Here is a 20,613-nt window from a genome sequence, read left to right as displayed (position 1 = left end):
TCCAAAAATGCAGCACAAAACCAAAAAAATCATTAAGTCACCTTATATAATTTTAACCTATTTTCAATTTCTTTTAACATGTTCAAGCCTCTGGAGTAATTTGCAATATTTCTGTAATAATCCCACAGTCAGCATCAAGACCCCTCTTATCTGCTGCATTCAAGTTACTATACTATACAGCTACGTGGTCTCTGACAACATGTGGAAGAGCTAATTAATTATTGACTTGGCATGCCTATAACCAGTTTTCAGCAGAAGCTATTAAAAAGTTTTTCAGTCAGTCACTAAGCCAGGCCAGTGCTGCACTGAAGTATATGGTTGAAGATTTTCAGACAGACTTACAAATGCGCAGTGCAAAATCACTGCAAGGTTAATGATGATGTCAGATCAGCCTGACACCTCCAAAACACCTGTAGTCAGTAATGCATAGACTTCCAATAAGAAAAATAACACAAACATTTCTGAAATATTAAACTTTAATTAGGGGGTTTTGGTTTGTTTTTTTGTTTGTTTGTTTAAGTGTAAGGACAAAAAGAGGTCTGTTTAAAAAAATGCAAAAACCAAAATGGTTAAAAAAACCTTTTATTTTGTAAAGGATTTTTCACAATAATCTCCAAATGACTCACAAGAACTAGATACAAACTACTGTGTGTCAGAACTATAGACTACGGTAGCTTAAATATACATGACAGTGATTACACTACTCATTCTTGAAGGTAATAATAGGAGAAAAAAGCTAGAAGGTATAGGGAAAAAAGATTTAGTACAAATAATTTTAAGTGGGAAAAACAGGAAGGTTGTTTTGGGAGGCAGAAGCCTTAAGAAGGCTGCTCAAAATCTTTCCTGGGACAGAACCACCACAGTAGGGACCTTCACAAAGCTCAGAAAAATAGTATCTGGAGACTCGTAGGTTTTAACAAATCTATAAAAGATTTTCAAGCCGGTATGGCAACTTTTAASTAGAACTTGAAAATAAAAGGAGGGTCATTCCATCTGGAACGAGTGAACTTTTCTTGTGTATTGGCCAAGATAAGAAAGTGAGAATTCTACCTGGAAGAGCCGCTGCAGAGCTCAACATTGCGGAAGCCAAAGGGAGGAGCAATAATTAAGGTTGTGAAGATGAAGAAAGAAGAGTACTTCAGGAAAGTCAAAGCTGAGTCAAGGTTATATGAGTAATGTTAGAAGAGGTGGCAAAAGGCAGATAAACAGATACAGGAATGTGGGCAGAGGAGCAGGAAGTTGGAAGCAAATGAAAGATTTACATCGAGAAAGAAAACGGCAAAGTAGAGTTGTGATGAAGACTCTACCCTACCTGCCAAAATCAAAATCTGAAACTGTTCAGAACTAATTATAATATTCTTCCATTCAACAATTATGCCATTTTTAAAAATGAAAAACAACTTGCGTAGACATGTAGTGACTGTGGGATACCGCCAATTTCTGAGAAAAGTTCTGTGATTCATGCCAAAAACATTATCATGTTAAAGTGAGGCAGGTCAAGCTGTCCTAATTTTCTTTTTTATTAAACAACTCTAAACACATGCTACACTGTCATAGAAAGACATGATTGTCCTAGCGGCAGCAAATTTACCCCAATTTATAAGGAAAAATCTCTTCATGCTTTCAAATGCACAGCTTGCTTATAGCTGTGTAGCTACTGCTTCAGATTTATGCTTTATGCTTTACCTTGCTGTTGATGTTGCCAGTAAGTCTTAATCCTTGGACATTTTCACAAAACATCAAATGCTTAAAATGCAAATAAACTCCTCATGGGATTTTTTTTTTTAAACTGCATAAACAGGCTAGTGGCTTAACTCCTGTTCCTCAAAGCCAGCTTATCACTTTTGAAAAGTCCACTGTGCAACTAAATCCCTTTGAAAAAACTAGCTTTTAGTACATACCATCAGAGCACTTCCTCCTCCAGAAACATAGTTGGCCCTATATTTTGTATATGCTGTGCACATCAGATAAAAATCTTCTCTATAGCTGCAACAATCATTTTGAAAATAGTCRAACCGCAAACTTTGGAAAAGGGTGAAAGTCTATGGAAGCTCTGCTCTAGTCTCAGCAACAGATTTAATATTCTTTGCCTTTAAAAATGGTTGTAATGTCCCTATTACTAAAAACCCCAAAACTATCAACTGATTTGACAACTTGAAATCCAGTATTAATAAAATGAGATGCTGACCCTTATTCCTGAAGGCAATTTTTTATTTTTTATTTTTTTACAAGATGGAAGTATTTCTTGCATATTAAGGAGTAAACAAGATATGAATTGTAGGATGACTGTGCCCAAAAGGCTGAAGAGTTTTACTAGCGTGACGTATGGGTCAGAAAAAATACCATGAAGTCGTTAATATATTGAAATTTTTATGCCAATAAATAGTTTAATGAAATAACTCTCAGAAATGATATAATATAGGCACTTAGAAATTAACTCAGTAGCTGTCTAGTTTTATCCATGGTAAAAATTAGGTAATTTTATCTTACTCTTTGAGGACCGAGATATCAGAGGACTGTGCGTTTTCTGCAAGATAAAAGTATGCGGGTGAGCAGCTACTAGGGAGTAACTAATGCACTGTAAATCCACGCCCTGGATTGCCTTGCTGTAACTTGTTCACGCAGCCATACCCTCAGCTTTAGTTTAAGTTTTTAAACTAAATTAGAACTAATGAAACACCGAAGAAGGGTTCCAGGCCGAATGTACCAAGAAAAATCACCGTAACGGTTTAAAATGCTACCGCTTCCAGCCGCCTGCGCTGCCTCTTGGCTGCAACTAATCAGCGGGACGGCAGACGGCCAATGTGAACATGCTCCTCTGCCTTGGCACCCTGACACCCCCCCCCCCCCGGTGCGGTAGCACGAATATACCTTTACCCCTGGCACAAGTTAGTGCCCAGGGCCGCTGAAGCGGAGGTGCTCGCCCACCGGCCGCCTCTGCTGCCCGGGGATAAGCCCCAGTGCGAGAGAGCACTGCTGTAAACTGGCCCGGCTCAGCTGAGCAGAAGTCTGTTTTCGGAGCAGTCAGAAGATCTCCAGAAGTTTAACGCAGATTAGTTAACCATTTCTAAAGTTAATTGACACTTTCCTGAGAGTTCCCACATAGACAACCCCAAAGAGAGAGAAATCAGGATCTAGCATTCATCCAGCAAAGCAAAAATTAAAAATGACAAGCGCCCAGAACGTGGGGCTTGCRCTTTGGTAAACCAGAGGCTACAAAGGGAAGAGGGATAAAATAAGCAAGCTGCAAAATTTGAACTTGGTGGAGCAAAATGTAGCTTGTAAAGAAAAGAATTAAAATCCAGCTTATTTAATACTCTTCAAACTTAACACACCATTTTTACGTTACATAGAAAAGACTACTTTGAGGTTCCCTCCTTCCTTGCCATTGCAAAACTTTCCCATTCGGCTATAGAAGCTAACACAAAAGAGCAATGACAGCACCCAGTTGGAGCAAAAAGACATGCCCAGAGAAATCATCTCCCAAGTAAATCCTGCGTCCCAGCAAACGGTGGCAGTCAGCCAACCACAGCATATGTATTTGCCAACGATAAAATTAGWAAGAAGTTACTGCAAAATGATTATACTACCCAGATACCCAGAATTTCATGCACACACATCATCCAAAAGCTACATGACTCCACTGCTCTCTTGGTTTTAACTATCCAGAATTCGCAYGAATAATTTACTGGACAAGCACTCAGTTTTAGGGTTATCCAAGCCTGGAACTCACATCCTGAATTTAAAGAAGTAAAAACAACTTTCTACCATCCCATTTAAGGGACTTAATTTCAGTTGAGCTGGCAAAGCAGCTAACCATTCTCACAGTTCGACAGCTATGAAAACAATTTAGCTTTCATAGCATTAGAGGTTGATACCAGCTCATTWAAATACAGCTTCACCAGACTTTGTACTTACTCAAACTTCTGACAATCATCATCCACAACTGTTACATCAAAAGTAATTATATTAAAGGCAAATCAAAGTAAAAAAGTGCAAGCACATTACATGGAGAAATAAAAATTTAGAACAGAAGATGCACTTGTGAAAAACCCACACTTTGGCAACTATTACAGCATAAGACAAAATGGCTTGAGAAGCTGAGAACACTAAGGGGAATTTCAGGAATGCAGAATATTGCCTACAGACAATTATTTTTCATAGACATAGTTTTCGTTAACTGAGATGACGGGGTGGTTTGGTAYTGCAGCTCCCGTAAGGCCCATGATTTCTGAGATGTTAGCCAGAAAGCAGAAACAGAGGGATACTGGAGTGGACAAAGAGGCCCTGAAATCCCTCTTCAGTGAAATACCAGCCCATCAGTCATTTACTGCAGCCAACTAAGTTTCTCAGACAAAGCTCACACATAACGAAACTGAGGAATAAACGACTGTCCTTTGTTAGTCCCAGCAGCTCAATGGATCACGGAGCAAAGCCACTTCATTTAAATGCAAGGCAATCTGCAGCATTATTACCACACTGTGGTTATTACTGCTATACCAATGTAAGCATTGCAAATGAAGAGGAATGGGCCTGCACAAGATGGCAAGCAACATGAAGAGCAAGAGCAGATGAAAATGCAGTGTTTTCCTTTGTTCCCTCACATATTATATGTTGTTACACATATCTCAGTTGTCTTTGCCAATTCTAACATAAGTCTTTTAAGCTTCGTTACTTCCTATAATTATAAACATGAATATGTTGATGTGGTGACAATCTTTTAGCCTTATTCAGAGGGGACAATGAGTCTCAACAGGAAGGAGGGAGGGGAAAAAAAGGACATATATGTATGTATACATACACATATATGTACACACACACATACTTGTAGCCAACCACATTATCCCAGAGAGGCTGCTTTCTCCAAGAAAAAAAGTGATGTACCTTTATAAAAAGAAAACCCTAAAAGAGCTGCCTTTAAACTTCGTATTTTTCACTTAGAATGCAAAATTCAGCTTGCTCCATCCAACTGGTCAGCTGTGCCAATAAGCTAAAGACATAACGTATTTACTAGAAAGCTTCATAAAGCAGATGGTTTCTGAATTGGGTCTATTAGAAATGAAGACATTTTCCTTCTGCTTTTTCTATATTATCAAAACACAAATTCTGGAATTACTTTAATATTTTTGCTTCCTTCTCTCCCTTCTCCCATCTCAGGGGAAGAGAAAGTGTATGTCATCTGTTGACATTAGCAGCAAAGCGCAGCCAAAAGAACATTAAATCAGTACCTTTGTTTCTTCTGACTCACCTGAATTTATACCCAGTCAGTGTTTTATGGGCTTAAGCTTGTTTCAGAACCTGGGGTAAAACATTTTTCTTTAGCTGTAATTATTTTTCATTAGTAAAAATTAATCGACAAACATCATCCTAATACTCTTGCCACAAACCATAGGTATGTATTAGTCAAACTCTGAAAAACTGTTGTTTCCATGCACTCAACAGATGTAATAATCCATGTGCGTCTTAGCAAACCTTTCTGATCAGGTGAAGATTAGTTTTTACAACTGAAGGACAAAAGTGAAGTTCTGAGTGAGGAGAAATATGACATTTTGGAATAGGTGCATCTCAACAAATGCTTAACATTTTAAAGAAGGAAAAAAACATATGCTGATAAAACTCAGTTTGCTATTCAGCATGTAAAATCTTCAGTTCATTTTTCTTTATCCATCTAGAAGCATACATGCATATAGACACACACATATAAGCAAACATGTGCTATTGTTCCTCAACAGTAAATAAAAAAAAGTACCCCCTCTCCAACCAGATACAAGAGAAGAAAACTGTACTAATCTCTCAGCTAACAGATGAATTCAAATCACTTCCAAAAGTCAATCTTTCCAAATATGTAGGTTTAGCTTGTATTCCCATTATTTTGGGAAATCCAAGAGCTGTGTACGATCATTAAAAAGGTTCTTAGACACTGTGTGAATGTCCTTCATCATAACGGGATCATGCAGATGGAATAAGAAAGGATTAAGAGGCCTTAATCCTTTCCATAGGATGTAATACACAGATATGGAAAAATACTAGTCAAGAGTGTAAGCCCACATTCACGCATCCATCTCTCAAACACAAGCACATGGTGAGGCAAATGGCAAAGATTACAGTTACAAACGGTCTTTTTAAAAGTTTAAAGAAACCAGCAGACAGGTTGACTCGTTATTTATTTATAGAAGGTACGTGTGCACCCAAATGGGTGAACAGCGCCAAGAAACTTTTCAAGCTAGCGCAAAATCATTGGCAGCCAGGCAGGACCCAACAGTTCTGCATTCCTGTGCAGCAGCTGGTTGTCAAGAGACGGATGCATGAATCTATGTCTAAATTTACTTTTGATATCAGCATGTAAAAATCCTTTCTTAAATCACTGGTGAGAGGGGAGTTTCCTAGCCAGGTCATTTTACATTTTATCTTTCAGAACCACAGTTTCCTTGCTTAGCAAAATGTAAGTGGCTCATTTAAAACCCATTTCAGTTCTGCTGCATCTTAGGTAACTTTTCTAATTATTTTTTGGCCAGGAAAGGGGATGGCACAGGGAGGAAGAGGAGAGAGTAGTTAAGCAATACTATAAACTAGCAATGAGGAACGCTAAGACTTTTCTCATTTCGAAGGCTTTGACATTAAAACATAAAAGCAGAGGTAAAAATGTGTCAGCTTATCAAAATTTAAAAAAAACCTGCTGATGTCTTCACATAACAAAGAACAAATCACACACAGTGTAATGCTTTCGTTCAAAGATTTCATAACACAAAGTATTAAGCTACAAATTAGACCTATGAAGTAGCTAACAGATTGGGAAACAGAGGCAAAAACAGGTTAAATGAGTTGTCTAATGTGACAGCAAAGTCCAGAACAAAGTCCAGGTACAACTCCATAATAAGAGACTTGCAGATTTACTTAGTGGCCAGAGCAGGATTACTATGAGAAAATACTGACGGGTTTTTGAATGAATCCCTAAACTAAAAGCCAACCTGTCAACTAAAAAATCTGAAAATTGATGGATGGTTATTGCATTTAATTGAAATACTGAAAACTTACTAAAATGTTGGCTTTCTATACAAATGCCATGAAGTATCATTTAAAATACTCATCCTGAATAAAGCAATATCAGGTAAATATCCCAAAATATCACCAGAGTTAGAGGGTTAAGCACTAATTAGTTTAATGATCTCCAAAAAGGTTGTGGCTTTGAGGGAGACGATTGCCACAGAAAGTCATCTTTCTGGCCACTCAGTTTGGCCCTTCCCTTTTTGCCTTACTTCTGATGAAAGAAAAACCATAGCCTCCATATGGCTACAGCTTCTGGGCAATCCTATGAGAGAAGAACAACTATTGCATTTTCCAGTACCTGCGTTTTCACAAGAAGGCAAAGCTGGACTACCTGAGAAGATAACTTGCCCCGAAAGGACTAAAGGCCAGCCTGAGCTGGCACTAGTCACAGCACGGGCTTCTAGTGGCTCTGCTGAAGATTTACCCTTGAAACGGTACTGCGTTTATTATTACTGCAGTGACTGAATATTCAGGGGGGCCCAAATCTGTGAGCTCACACATCTGAGCATCCTAAAGCCTCTAGACAGCCATTCTCTTTACAAACAGACACGCTGGGTCAAAATTATATCAAACCTCAGCTGTCTGCTATGTCCTTCCACCAAAAATTACCCGATTAGCACTCCATAAATTCTGTACATGGCAGAAGTGCATGAGCACTCCCTAATCCACCCCAGGAAGAAACCCAACCTGATTACCTTAAACACCCAAGGGAAACAGCTTGAGCTAATGCAGCTGCCTTCTAACGAAGCAAGTTACAGAGCGCCTACACAGTCCCCCCTCACTTTAAGAGATGTGGGGATAGTAATAAAAAAAGCTGAAGATGGAAAGTGAGTGGCAAAGTCTCCAAACCACTACAGCTGGATTCCCCCCCCCCCCAAAAAAAAGTGATTGTCTGTTGTCTTAAATTAAAACCAGTTTCTACGATTTTTGGCTCAAGAGCAGGAGAGGAGCCCTGGAGGAACTCTGGGATGAAGTYGAGGAAGTCGGGTGCAAGTGGCAGGGGAAGGCACCCTGGTGGCAGCCCCCTCCCCAGATCACTGTACTCACTAAGGAAAGGGGACCAAGGTTCCCAGCTCCTTTCCTTAATAAACTGAAGCTTCATAGCTGCGGGAAGTGGTAGTGAGGTGCAGAAGATGAAGAATAAGAAACAGAAAACAGTGAGCAGGGAGTTCCCCCTTGGGGGGAGATTGGGGGGAATCTTCAAAATGAACTTACAGAAATGGAGAAGGCTGTTTTGAAGAGAAAGGTTTACACTGGGAAAACCACTTGTGGACATGAAAATATAACCGGTTTAGCCCCACTTGGCAGCTGAAGTAGTAAGGAAAGACCCTGCCCAAATAATGTTTGGGCTTAACTGGAACAATGGGGAGGAACATCACAAAAATCCCCAGAAAACCAAGTCTTCTCTACTGATGCAGAAAACGAGGCAGAGTGTTGTAGTTCACAGGGCGTACACACGGAGATTACTGAAAAAAAATGAACTGCAGAGAAAGAAGACGACTTCTCCAGGATCTCCTCCTTTCTCCTTTAGCTGTGTCTTCTGCAAAAAGTCTTTGTTTCAGCTTCTCACAGAGATTTCTTTTGTCTCCATCTTCCTTTCTCATTTGCTCCTTCTGTTCAGTTCCTCCAAGTAATATAAGCCACAAAACACAAACTCAGCTACTGTCTCCACTCGGATGATGTACACATCAGCTTCAAAACCCTAAAACATTTTGCCTTTCAAAATGACAAAAAGCCTGTAAGCTTTCACTACAACCGTCTTTCTTCACTCATAATACCCCCATAAGATCTGTTCTCCAGCAGGTAAGGACTCTACATCTACAATCTGCTTGGGCATTTAGTCAGTTGGTTGCAGCTGTCTGATACAGTACTCTCCGTTCTCTGCCATGGCAGAAGTAGGAGAAGTTCTCTTTCCTCAGAAACTGCAGCTTGTAGTTAGGATATTTGCTTTAAATGCCGAAGAAGGCGGATTTATGCCAACATGGTGGACTACAAACTGGGGAACCTGAGATACAGGCGCTCTCTGCTTTCTGTCACTGGCAAAAATAGTATTTTAAACCACCGCAACTAGATTCCACACAAAACACAATTCAAAGCCCCAAATCTTACATTTCTGATGGATAACATCTCAAAATACAGAGAAATCTCAGATGCTCATTTTTACTAGCCGAAAGGTAAGCACCAGCTGAAATGGTTAAGTAGGTACCAAAACCTCTGAGTAGGAGAAGGGTTATAGATCACACACAACATTGCAATTTCCTGACAAACGTAAGCCAGCAGAATACGACAATGTCACTGAAAACAGAAATCTTCCCTCCCCTGCCTGCCATTCCTGCCCACTTGGTTCCCACCCATGTAGTCCTCCTGGCCTTCTGCTTACACAAGCATTTGTGTAATTGCCTGACGAACCAGCTCAGGGGATGAACTTGGATGCAGACCAACCTCTTTGCGAGCCTAATTTTAACTCCCGTTATTTAGTTGGGGACTTTCCAGTCCCCAACTGGAAGAGGAGGAATACAGGCAGGGGAAGGGAGCAGAGGCACAACGGCCTCTCTCTGTAGCAACACTAAGTTATACCTCAAACTGCTCAGGGAACCCCAATGTCTAGGATCCATAGTCTGTATACTTTAGACACCTAAATCTTTTTTTGAGTAGAATAATATTATTAAATAATATTAAATTAATAACTAGAGTGAATTAGTGAACAGAMTAAAGACTACAATCTTCTCTAAATCCCTCTAGTTTTAAGACTCATAGACACTTTCTGTTCTATCAGAACAGGTGAATTCTGCTTTCTGTATGTAAATCAAAATTGTGATTTCTAAGGTTTGTTAAACATTGATTCTTTTACACATCCCTCTCTGCTGTTTCACATACTCAGAGAATTTTGCTATAAATTAATCTCTTTAATTTGTAAAGTGTCACACAAAGTCATTTTAAACACTGTAAAGCAGTAGAGTGGAAATACAAGAGAAGCTGGTAAGTGATTAGTTAATCAGTATTTAATATAATAATAAAAACACTTTGGGACCTTGGCTGCTTTTGTGAAGTCAGTTTATAAGTCTAATGTATTGAGCAAGTTTACAATATATAGTACGGAATGCTGAAAGTAACCAGTTAACACAATCCTAGGAAAAAAAAAAAAAAAAAGCAAACAAAAAAAACTCATTCCTCTGGTGAGTTTAATTTCCAAAATTTGTTTTCCAACCCGTGGTTTTAATAACATTAAGCAGAATTCTAGAGAAATGCTCAAGGACATAACTGGAATCTTAAATTAATTCCTCAGTATGGTTTCTGTGCACGTAAAACATCTAATAGATTATACCCCCTCCAGGAAAATCCATCCTATTACAAATAGGAATTACTTTATCAAGTTCTAAAGGAAATCGTCTCTGCCTGTTTTTGTCCATAAGCAACCAACATCAACTACAAAGGGGCTATAGCACAAGAAAGAACTGCCAAAATCCTTTTTTCTGTTAATGCGAACACGCACTGTGAACAGTGTTGGAAAACCTCCATTTGGAGAGTATTTTCAGATCTCAGGAAGGTCCCTGCAAGGTAAGGCCTTTGCTGAACATTCACGCAGAACCTATAACAGTTCAGGTTTGGGGGAGGAGGGGACCAGTATATCCTACTGCCCTGAAGTACTGTACCACCGCGGGCTGCATCTTCTAGCTTGCTATTAATTAGAGACACAGACGACAGTTTTGTATTTCCTATGCTATGTACAGGCAGCTCTTTAAAACCAAAAACCAAAAGCTTAGTACCCAAACGTCACACTCTAATACTTCTACACATTAACCTTTCCTATAATGAAAAGCCCTCCCAGCTAGCAGAGCCAGCAAAACCTCCCCCCGCTTTTTCTCCTACTTGTCTTTCAGGAGCGTTGCTATGTTGAAAAGGCAAAATTTTTTTTGCCCAACAACACATCATCCGGTAAGAAATTACCAGTCCAAATGCCTTGGCACAAGAACAAGCGTGTGGGTTCTTAGAGATCTGTGTCGCCTCCAAGGTGCATGAACTGACATAATGCTATGCAAAGAAATCAAAAACCAGTAATGCTCCTATCCCACAGTATGTACTGTTTTAAATATTATAATAAAAGTAAGGAAAGTTACAGGTAAACATTTTTAACTGGCAAAAAACCTAATAGCTTATCCAAAAAAATTATTCCTAAAAGCCACTTAGCACCTTTCAGCCACTTTCAGGAAAACAAAGCCAGAAACAAAACAAAATAATCCCAGTATTACAAGAAATTAAACTATACACTATAACAAATTATTTTCATATTTCTAAAAGTACGAGTGTAAGTATATTTAGAGATGCAACTTGTCTCAGTTTGGGCACTCTCCTATATTTGGACTCAGATGGAGACAGTTTACCCTGACATAAATCTTACATCAGAAGAGATTAAAGTAAACATAAATCACAAATTAATTTTGTTTTTAAAAGAACACTTGCACATTCATCTAAGAGTTAAAAGGTGCGTTTTAACACTGAACTATTCTGACCTAACGCTACTCGATGCCAGAGCGCCCTGTTCTGCTTCCCGCCACCATCGCCGACCTCGTGCTTCTCTGGCACCAGCTCCAGTAAATACCTAACCTGCCAGCGAGCTCCCTCAGGGAGCCAGGCCTGCAGAGAACTAGCTTCTCAGGAGAAAAACAAGTATTTCCCTGCTGCTTTAATCCCCTGCCTGAGCTCACGGGGAGTCAGATGAGCATCGCCGGGCAGCCCGCTAAAAAGGGTGGTAATGCCCGGTGGTACTGAAGAGGGGAACGAGACTGTCTCCTGGTGGTGGAAACCAGCCATTAGCTCAGCCCAAGGACACGTTCCTTTTTGCAAGTCTCCAAGTTCAGCAATTTTATTACTCCGTAAGGATTTTACTGGCTCTTACTGACCTGAAAAGTAACGTATGAGTAACAATTTTCAGGTATCTAAACATACTCATCCACCAAGTACCAGAGGTTTTTTCTAAAGAACACTCAGTACTGTTGTTTCTTTAAAAGCGCTTGATTCAAGACAACACCAAATTCAGATTTGAACAATGTTCCTCAGATACTTCCAGCAAGTACTCCAGCAAATACTTAACCTCTCATATTTCTGCTTTTTCATTGCCATTTTCATTAAATAAATTCTAAATATCATTTCCACGGCTAACTGAAGAGAATTTTACTAATATTGTGATAAATATTCTTGGAGAACCTAATTCTTTTTTTAAAATACAATGAAATAAACATAACATGACTTTTATGGATGTCACTGTCTTTGGTCTACATCCAAATGCATGCTAAAAATAATAAGAACAGAGTTATATTAAACTAGTAAAGTACAAGGTGTCTCCATGCAAAATACTGGTTTGCATAAAACAGAAAAATAATTTTCCGGAGAATATAAACTAAACCAGCTAAGGGAAAAAAAAAACACCAGACAAACTGTTCTCAGTATTACAAAGACATTGAAGATTTAGTGTTTATGTATTATGTCAGAAACAGATTCTAGTGAAATGGTGCCTGAGGTACCATTTTTAGTACTAAAAAAATCACAGATATGAGAATATGAATAAACACTATACAAAAATTTTGGTCAAGTGAAAATCTAAATGAGTTACTATAATATTACATTAACTCCTAATTTCAAGAGCAGACCTGACACATCCAGATAAACATCAGCAGCTTTTCTTACTACGTTCAAGATACAAAATACTGATTTGAAATACTTTAATTCTTCAGAAATCCACAATGATTTTGACAGAAGGCAAGAGACTCTGAATATGCCTTTAAATTACCAGTGTACAGCAATTTTTAAGAGTTTTCATTTCTATGACTGAGGTGTCCAAGAACTCATTAGTTTAAATTTATTCATATAACAAGAACACATTAGATTTCACAAATTTCTCTTCTCCCTTCTCAATTATGACAAAACTCAGTCGAGCATCATCATTCCAGTGACATGAAAAACAGTCTTCCCTTTCATAAAAGCAATCATTACTTCCCAAAGCTCCAAGAGAAGAGACATTAGGCACCAGCTTTGCTGCAACACATCAACAACAGATAAGACCTGTAAAGTAGCAACACTGGTCATGCAAAACACCTGGTGTTGTGGACTGGAAATAGCAACACTTAAAGGAAAATTCTCCAGGGTATTTGTTATTACTAACCTAGATACCATCTTGTATTTCCTATCAAGGCATCAAGTTCATATATGGCATTTGGAGGCTATATATTTCATAGTTCTAACACATACGCTTCCTTTAGACAGCTGAATATGGACTTTGCAGGTGTTCTTTCTTAAACCATATCTAATTACATCTCAACATGCTGCAGAAGCAACAGCAGTCTCTTTATGAAAGTGAGAATTGTAGCATTAAAAATCAGAGCTGTACTTGCTTCCTGCTTTGCTCATGGCTACTATTCCAACCCCCCCCCCCCAAAAAAAATTAACATATAGAATTTAACAGTAAACAAGGAATGAAGTAAAAAATGATCATCCCAAAACCTGAACCATACTTATTGCCACTGTTATCAGATATTGTAACGAAAAAATCAAATCAAATCAAATTTATTTCAGAAGATGTTGGTGCCTTCCATTCCAAACACTGTCTTAATTTATTTGAATCTTTTAGGAATACATTTGATTCATATCCAAAAATGAATCCAAGCCTCTATTTATTATTGAAGACACTAGAATGATTTATGTCTCACTTGCAAAACTCCATTAGTGATTGCAAGCTTCTGGAGATGCATCACTCTTTTGACCTACCAGAGCAACTATGAGAAACACGCAAATATAAGCGGTGGTTTTATATGCAGATTAGACTATATGTCTTGCCTTTCCTACTACTGATGTTACTCCACCAATGCAGCATAACAATGAGAACAGATTCTGGCATAGTAACCATGATGATGTTTTTCCTCAAGCCAAAAATTCTAGTTATAATGCAAGCAGCAGCAAGCGCTATGCCTACATGAGTATTCCCCTTTTTGCCACCACTGGTGGCACTCCACTGAAGTATCAGGAGTGGTGGGAAACTTTAAGAGAGAAAAGGGTAACTAAGACAAGGCATTTGGCTGCCCTTGTAATCAGCAATCAACTGAAAAAGCCACTTCAGGTCATGAGAAATTTCAAAGATGACAACTCTTTCATAGTTCTCTTCCCACGGTCAGAAAAAAATACCGCATGGAAAAGAAATATTACATGAAAAAACTACTCTTTCACTAGCTTTTATGATAAAGTGCACGTAAGCCAAACAATGTACAAGGGTATCAATCACTTCCCTAATTAAGTGCCTTTTCAAAGTAGTGCACAAACTTATAAGAATGTTCAATGTATATCAGCTGGCTCATGTACTGTTTTTGGATACTGATATCTGCAAACCTTTTACCGGATGTAGCGTCATTGTCTTAGTACAGATGACTCAGATAAAAACCAATGTGAAAACATAGTTTGTTTTCATGTTTAAGATCTCCATTGGTCTCCCACAACAATAACAGGAAGAGCTGTATGGATCGGTATGCAAGATTACTAATAGGGACTTTTCTTCTCCTACCCATGAAGATGTACGTAAAACTTTTTTAACCAAGTAAAATATGTAACACTTACCAGATCTCTATGAAGCACCCAGTTTGCATGGAGGTAATGGATTCCATCAAGAATCTGGTAAAGTAGTGATTTAACCATAGATCTTGGCAACTGCATGGGCTTTTTATTTGCTTTTGAGGCACGGTGAAACTTGATAATATGCTAGAAATAAAACAAGTAGAAACATGAAGTACGTTAGATAAGTAAGAAGTTTTGTTAACTATTAACACTAAATAATGGAATGAAATACAAAGTTTGTTGAACTTTGCAATTAAAAGTAATAGTCATGTGCCCCCAATTTTCTTAAACTGTTTTTTGTTCTCTAAGTTGCTTTAAAAAGGGCTTTCGAGCTCTTCACAACATCTAAAGACTGGCTACTTACCTCCATTAAAAATTCTTAGACATTCTCCTCCCTCCCTCCTTCCCATCTGGGATCCTCTTATCCTCACAGCTGTCAGAGCAGAAGCTTCCAACCCAGCAGTAGGTACTGGGAAGATACCTGCACTTTACGTTTTCGCATCTTCCCTCCTCTCCAAAGACACCTGGGGCAGAGCACTTGCAACTACTTTTGTGTTCCCCCTCTAAATCACAATCCCAGCAGACGAGATTAAAACAAAAAAAAGAACCCCCCCCCCCACATGACAACATTAGGGTGAAATCATGTACAAACATCTAAAAACAGCTATATTCTCACTTCAGAGCTTTGGCTGTGGATGTCACTGGTGATGACAAGCTAGTGGTTCCTGGATTACAGAAGCCAGTCGGTCATTAGGGGATAGATACAGCTTGAAAACAAAGAATGCAAAAAGGGACCCCAGCATCAGTCAGTGGAAGGAATGAAAAGAAGGAAATGAAAAGACTGCTGAGAGATCATGAAGTATTCATAAACTAATTGATACTTATTGTAAGATCAGTACGGAGATGACGGGGTAGGTTTGGTTTTGCTACCCTGCACAACACAAGAAATGAGATGGGGTTTGGGGGGCTTTCTATATTTTCAGTCCTCACACAAGGTTGAATCATGAGGCACAAACCCTGTCTTAACATACTGTCATTTAGCAAATTAACCAATCCACTTGTTCAGATGAATATGTATCCTCTTAAGGAGATTCAAAGAAGCACCTCAAATAACAAAACAGTTTTCAATTATGTGCTTTTTTAGGATAGAAATTATAAAGGCAATTTGCATTTCTACTGAAAGCAATTCAGAATGCTAATCTGAACAGTGACAAGACTATTAATTACTCAGTTCTTTAAATAGGATTTGTCTAGTTCAAGATCTTTCTCCCTCACCCCCTGTCCCCAGTTTAAGAGGTAGCCAGTGGCAGCTGTGCCTTCATTAGACCTCTGCTCCCCTCCAAGTTTGCCACTTCTTGCTCCCCATGAAAATGGTAATGCTTCCCTCACGGTTAACATTACTTCTGGTTGTCAGTGGTACTTCAGGCACTGCGCTTAGCAAAAGGTGTAGACAATATCATTGAAACAGAAACAAAAAGAATTGCAGAAAACCCCAAATAAATCAGAACAAAAAATTGGTTACTGCCTATCCACATTAATGTTCCTACTGATCCTTCCACTACTAAAACTACAACAGTGATGGCTGTATATTAAGAAAAACATCTAGTATTAAAAAAAAAAAATCTACAGGATTATCAGTTTTTAATATACAAACAAGGATTAGTAAACAAACCAAGCTCTTGGTACCTTATTCTTCAATTGTGCAATTACTCTGAAAACTACAGGGGATCATTTCCCTAGAAAATTCTTCTTGTTGTCATGTTGCAAAAAGTTTTTGAGTCAAAAACTTCAGTTGAAATATGGGAGTCCCTACCTCCCAGTACGTACACTGCTCACTGGAAATGATCCTCACGCATAATTACAACGTGATTTATAAAGCAGTAACACTACTACAAAAACAAATCACAGTAATAAAAAAAAAAGATACAAAAGCAGCAACAGGCAAAGGTCACCACACAAAGACCCGTACACCAAGCCAAGTAATAAAAACTGAGCCCTCAAAAACATGCTCCATGTAATCACTAAAAGGGATTGCTATACTCTTAAAAACGGTCTCCACACAAAACACTATTCCTGATAATATGAAGGCATATAGGAAATGGAATTGGAAAAGGACTCAAGGGGACAAAGTTAACAGCTCCTGTGCATTCGCTAGGAAGGTAATGCCTCCGGCCCTCATGCAACCTCTCAGGTAGAGTCCCCTTGCTGTTTGAGTTGTGATTTTGGGGGAAGCGAGGGCCATTTCCCTTCTTCCACGGGAACGCCTGTATGACCTTTTCAGGCAGGTAAGCAGCTCCCTCTACCCCTACGCAAGTTGCCCCTGAACCCAAGCAAGCGCAAGGAAACCAGCGCAGCGCTGAAGCAAAGCTAAAAGGCGCTGCCTCTCCGCTGCCCTTGCCAGCTCAGGCTCGTGCCTCAGAGCGTGGCAGAGCTTGCTCTCATCTGCCTGTGAAATACCACGTTCACACAGCGTAGATTATCTTGTTCTGGCGACAGCCTGTCCCACAGCTAGAAAGGCCAAGGAAGCGTGCTCCTGCCTTTCTGCCTCGGCGCAGGTAAGTACGCGATTTTGTTTCTCTCGCCCCTCGCAGCGCCGTACGCAGTTTTATCAGACCAGCCCACTTTGCTCCTGCATTCTGCCGCGTTTTGTTTCAGTCCCTGTTTCTTGCAAAGAAATCAGGGAAACCATTGCCACACAGCCGCAGCCAACACAAGGTGCTCCTGCAGGAAGAGAGGACCTCCAGCCTACTGAAAACACGTAGCAAATGGCTCAAATGACATCTGGCGAGGCGATCCGCAGGATAGGCTTACACCACCTTTGAAATTTCATAGCCCCAAATATCGACAGCAGCAAAATTCAGTGAAGAACACGAGAGAGAGATCCCAATATACCACAGCAGCAGCAAGGTATTCCTTTTTTTCTTTTTTTCTTTGAAGATAACATAACTCTCTCCAAAGAGATTTTTCTTTAGATGCCTAAATCTAAGCAAGCAGCTTCTCTGCCAGTTTCAACTGTGTGTGTTTTTGAATTGCACAAGTATGAATTACAACTGACAGTTTTGCTTTAAGCAGGCAATATCTCCATTAAATAAAATTCAGTTTCCTATAGAAGTGAATAAAAATTATTGCTGCCAGCTTACTCTAATTTAGCCAGGTTTACATTAGTCACAAGAGTGGACTTGACTCCATCACAACTAAGATCTGAGGACTGAACAGAAATTAAACTAAAAATACTCTGCAGGGAACTAAGATGCTGAATCTGTCCTATGCCACTGGAATGAAGCCACTGCACTTGTAACCAAGCCCTATTCTCAGGAGGTTTAGGAAAAATCAGTTCTTCCAATTTCTTGTATCCAAGTATCCATATAAAAAAAGACCATCACATGAGCAGAACTAAACAACTACTTTAACGGCAGCATCCATCTAAGAATCAGAAGAGCAAAGAGATGCTGTTACTGACCCACATCTCTTCTACTGGAGGCAATGAGCACAAGCCCTTTCTTATTTCTTTATATTTTCAGAAACATACCTATATGGCCCTACTACTGCTGTGGGAAAATATTCCCCAATTAAAAAAAAAAAAAAAAGCGCAATAGAAATAAACGAACAGTCGTAACTTGACAAAAGTCTCTCAGACTAGGCATGGATCAGGCAGATCAGGTGTATTGTGAGCTCCAAAGCAAAGGATGCCATACCAAAACAACTACACTAAAAGAATTATAACCTGAGCAATTCTGCTGACCAGCTATAGCAGGGAGATGTGCTCTTTCCATGTCACAAAACACTTAATATTTAACAGTTTAAATCCAAGACCTCAGCTGTAGAAAAGGGTACAGGTGACAGCACAAGCTAATATGTTCCTTATACACAACTGCACTGCACAAGCGAAATGAGGCATTCGGTACCAGCTTCAGTTCCTGAATAGTCCCAATGTGTAGTCTTAAGTATAGCATGTAATATCCATAATCTTAAGGCTAATGAGGGTTTGGATAACTTCAGTCCTCTGATGCAGGAAAAAAGAAGTCAATACACAAAAATAGAGACGAAGTGTTTAAAAAAAAAAAGAAAAAAAAAAAGAAAAAGAGGAATTATAACCAAGATCTTCCCCTTCCCTTGATGACCGCCCTGACCACTAGACTAGGGAACTACCCTCTTTCTTTCTAAGATTCAGTAAAGCTTTTTGCACAGTGGCACAGCATTCACACTGTCCTGGAAGCTGGGAGTATAGACTTGGATCCCATCAGGTTATGGAGGTGATTGAATCCAACTAAGCGCTCTCATTTACTTTAAGCAGCAGTGGGACCTTCTCCTACTTAAAGGAGTATGAAAAGGAAATAAAAGGAAAGAAGCATCTAATTCTGAACGTGCTGACATTACAGAGTGCCCTGTTCAGATTGCTGGGGGTTATATCACTTTCTGCATGCCCAACGTGCTCTTAAAAGAGCACCCAAGATGTTCTGTAATGCTCCCTGGGGCCCAGGTGCTATAGGACACTGCAGCTCCTAACTTTAAAGTGTGCACGTTCCTTGCTGGATCTTATCCACAGTGAATAACCATCACAAACAAAACATGAGAACTTTCCACAATTTAACCAAGTCAAAGAGGCGTGTTTGTAGTGAGAAGATGAGCAGAGAGAGGGTAAAACAGCTCCAACGTCCTCTCCATCTTTTTTCACTGTCACTCGCTAACGCTAACTTGATTCCCCATTCCTTCTGGCAGTGCCCCAAAGGCTGGGAAATACTGAGACACATTCAGCAAAATAGTCCAGGGAAGCCTTAATTGCCAGTGTGCGCTAGATCACTTACTTACATGCAACAGAAGAGAAACCCCTCTCCAAGGTTATCCCACCATAATTTCGTTTTTATTTGTTAGAACACTGTAGATGACATTTTTAAAGATTGGGTAATTTGAGTTTTAAAACTGCAAGTAACAGCAAGCTCTCCTTCTGATACAACTAAGAAGATTCAAAATGAAAGCAGGAACATGTAAGTCATATGAGGTAAATGAAACTTGAAGAAATATTCAGTCTGTTCAGCAGAAGCGGCCAACTCAGTTTCCCTTTGCAGGCAATTGTATTTGCAGATTCCCAAATATTAAAAACATACTGCCACTGACTTGATTCCAAAAACTACAGAAAAAAAGTTAATATTCTGAGACACTTAGGCTTTCACTTTTGAAAATAAATACAATGTAGAAATATTTCCATTTCTTTTATATATTTTGCTTTAAATTTAAACAAGACATTAACTTTGTGGCAGTGGCTTTAAGTCTGATTTATAAATAAATACTTCACTCACCAACATTAAAATATAAAATTATTACCCCTCTAGAAAATTAATGAGGCTTCCAGATGCTTTCTATAATTTGCTATTTACAACCTCTGTGACCAAAGGTCTTATTTACTAACTGCATAGTCCTCTTTTTCAACTTCGAAAAATGCGTAACAAAATTGAGAGGAAAAACTGGACGAACAGGCTTACTTCAGCAAGACTTTATCAAAATTAACTTTTATCAAAGCCAAGACCATATAAATGCCAATACATAAAGAAATGAAACAAAGCTAAGTGATATAATTACACAGTTGTGACTCTTGAAAGAGTATTCAACCTCTTTGCACACCTACTACTTTATCTTCTGAAGAGTCCTAAGGAGCTTGAAAATTGGCTGAGGAACAACATACATTTTCCACATCTTCCACCATAAACAGTGTAAACATAATACAAGACAATATATACAGCTAAACTATCTAATTTGTTCCATGAAACCCCCTAGTCTTTAGTCAATATTTAAGTGAGCATTCAACAAGGTCCTAACCTAATTTTAGTCTGTTTCTAAAGAAGTCAAGCTGATGCAAATTTACTCTATTTTTGTGTCAACCTATTCCTGGTTCCAAGAACTGTTGTTCAGTATGACAGAGGTTAAAATAAATAAATAAGTTAGACCTGGAAGGTTTGCATGAAAACAGGA

General features: G+C 39.0%; 1 protein-coding gene across 1 annotated transcript in view; it reads right to left on the bottom strand.

Annotated features, from left to right (window-relative positions):
- The window catches only part of LOC112977041 (cyclin-dependent kinase 19), a 103,991-nt gene that overhangs the window by 53,266 nt on the left and 30,112 nt on the right, over positions 1-20,613 (bottom strand). The window contains exon 3 of the mRNA XM_026088901.1: positions 14,650-14,790. Within this exon, the coding sequence (XP_025944686.1) occupies positions 14,650-14,745 (96 nt within the window). The 5' untranslated portion in view covers positions 14,746-14,790. The remainder of the gene's footprint in view (positions 1-14,649; positions 14,791-20,613) is intronic.

This window comes from Apteryx rowi, unplaced genomic scaffold, assembly GCF_003343035.1.
Source record: "Apteryx rowi isolate R43461 unplaced genomic scaffold, aptRow1 scaffold_794, whole genome shotgun sequence".
NCBI classification, from domain to species: Eukaryota; Metazoa; Chordata; class Aves; order Apterygiformes; family Apterygidae; genus Apteryx; species Apteryx rowi.
Note: the sequence above shows the minus strand (reverse complement) of the source record. Positions and strands in the feature narration are given on the sequence as shown.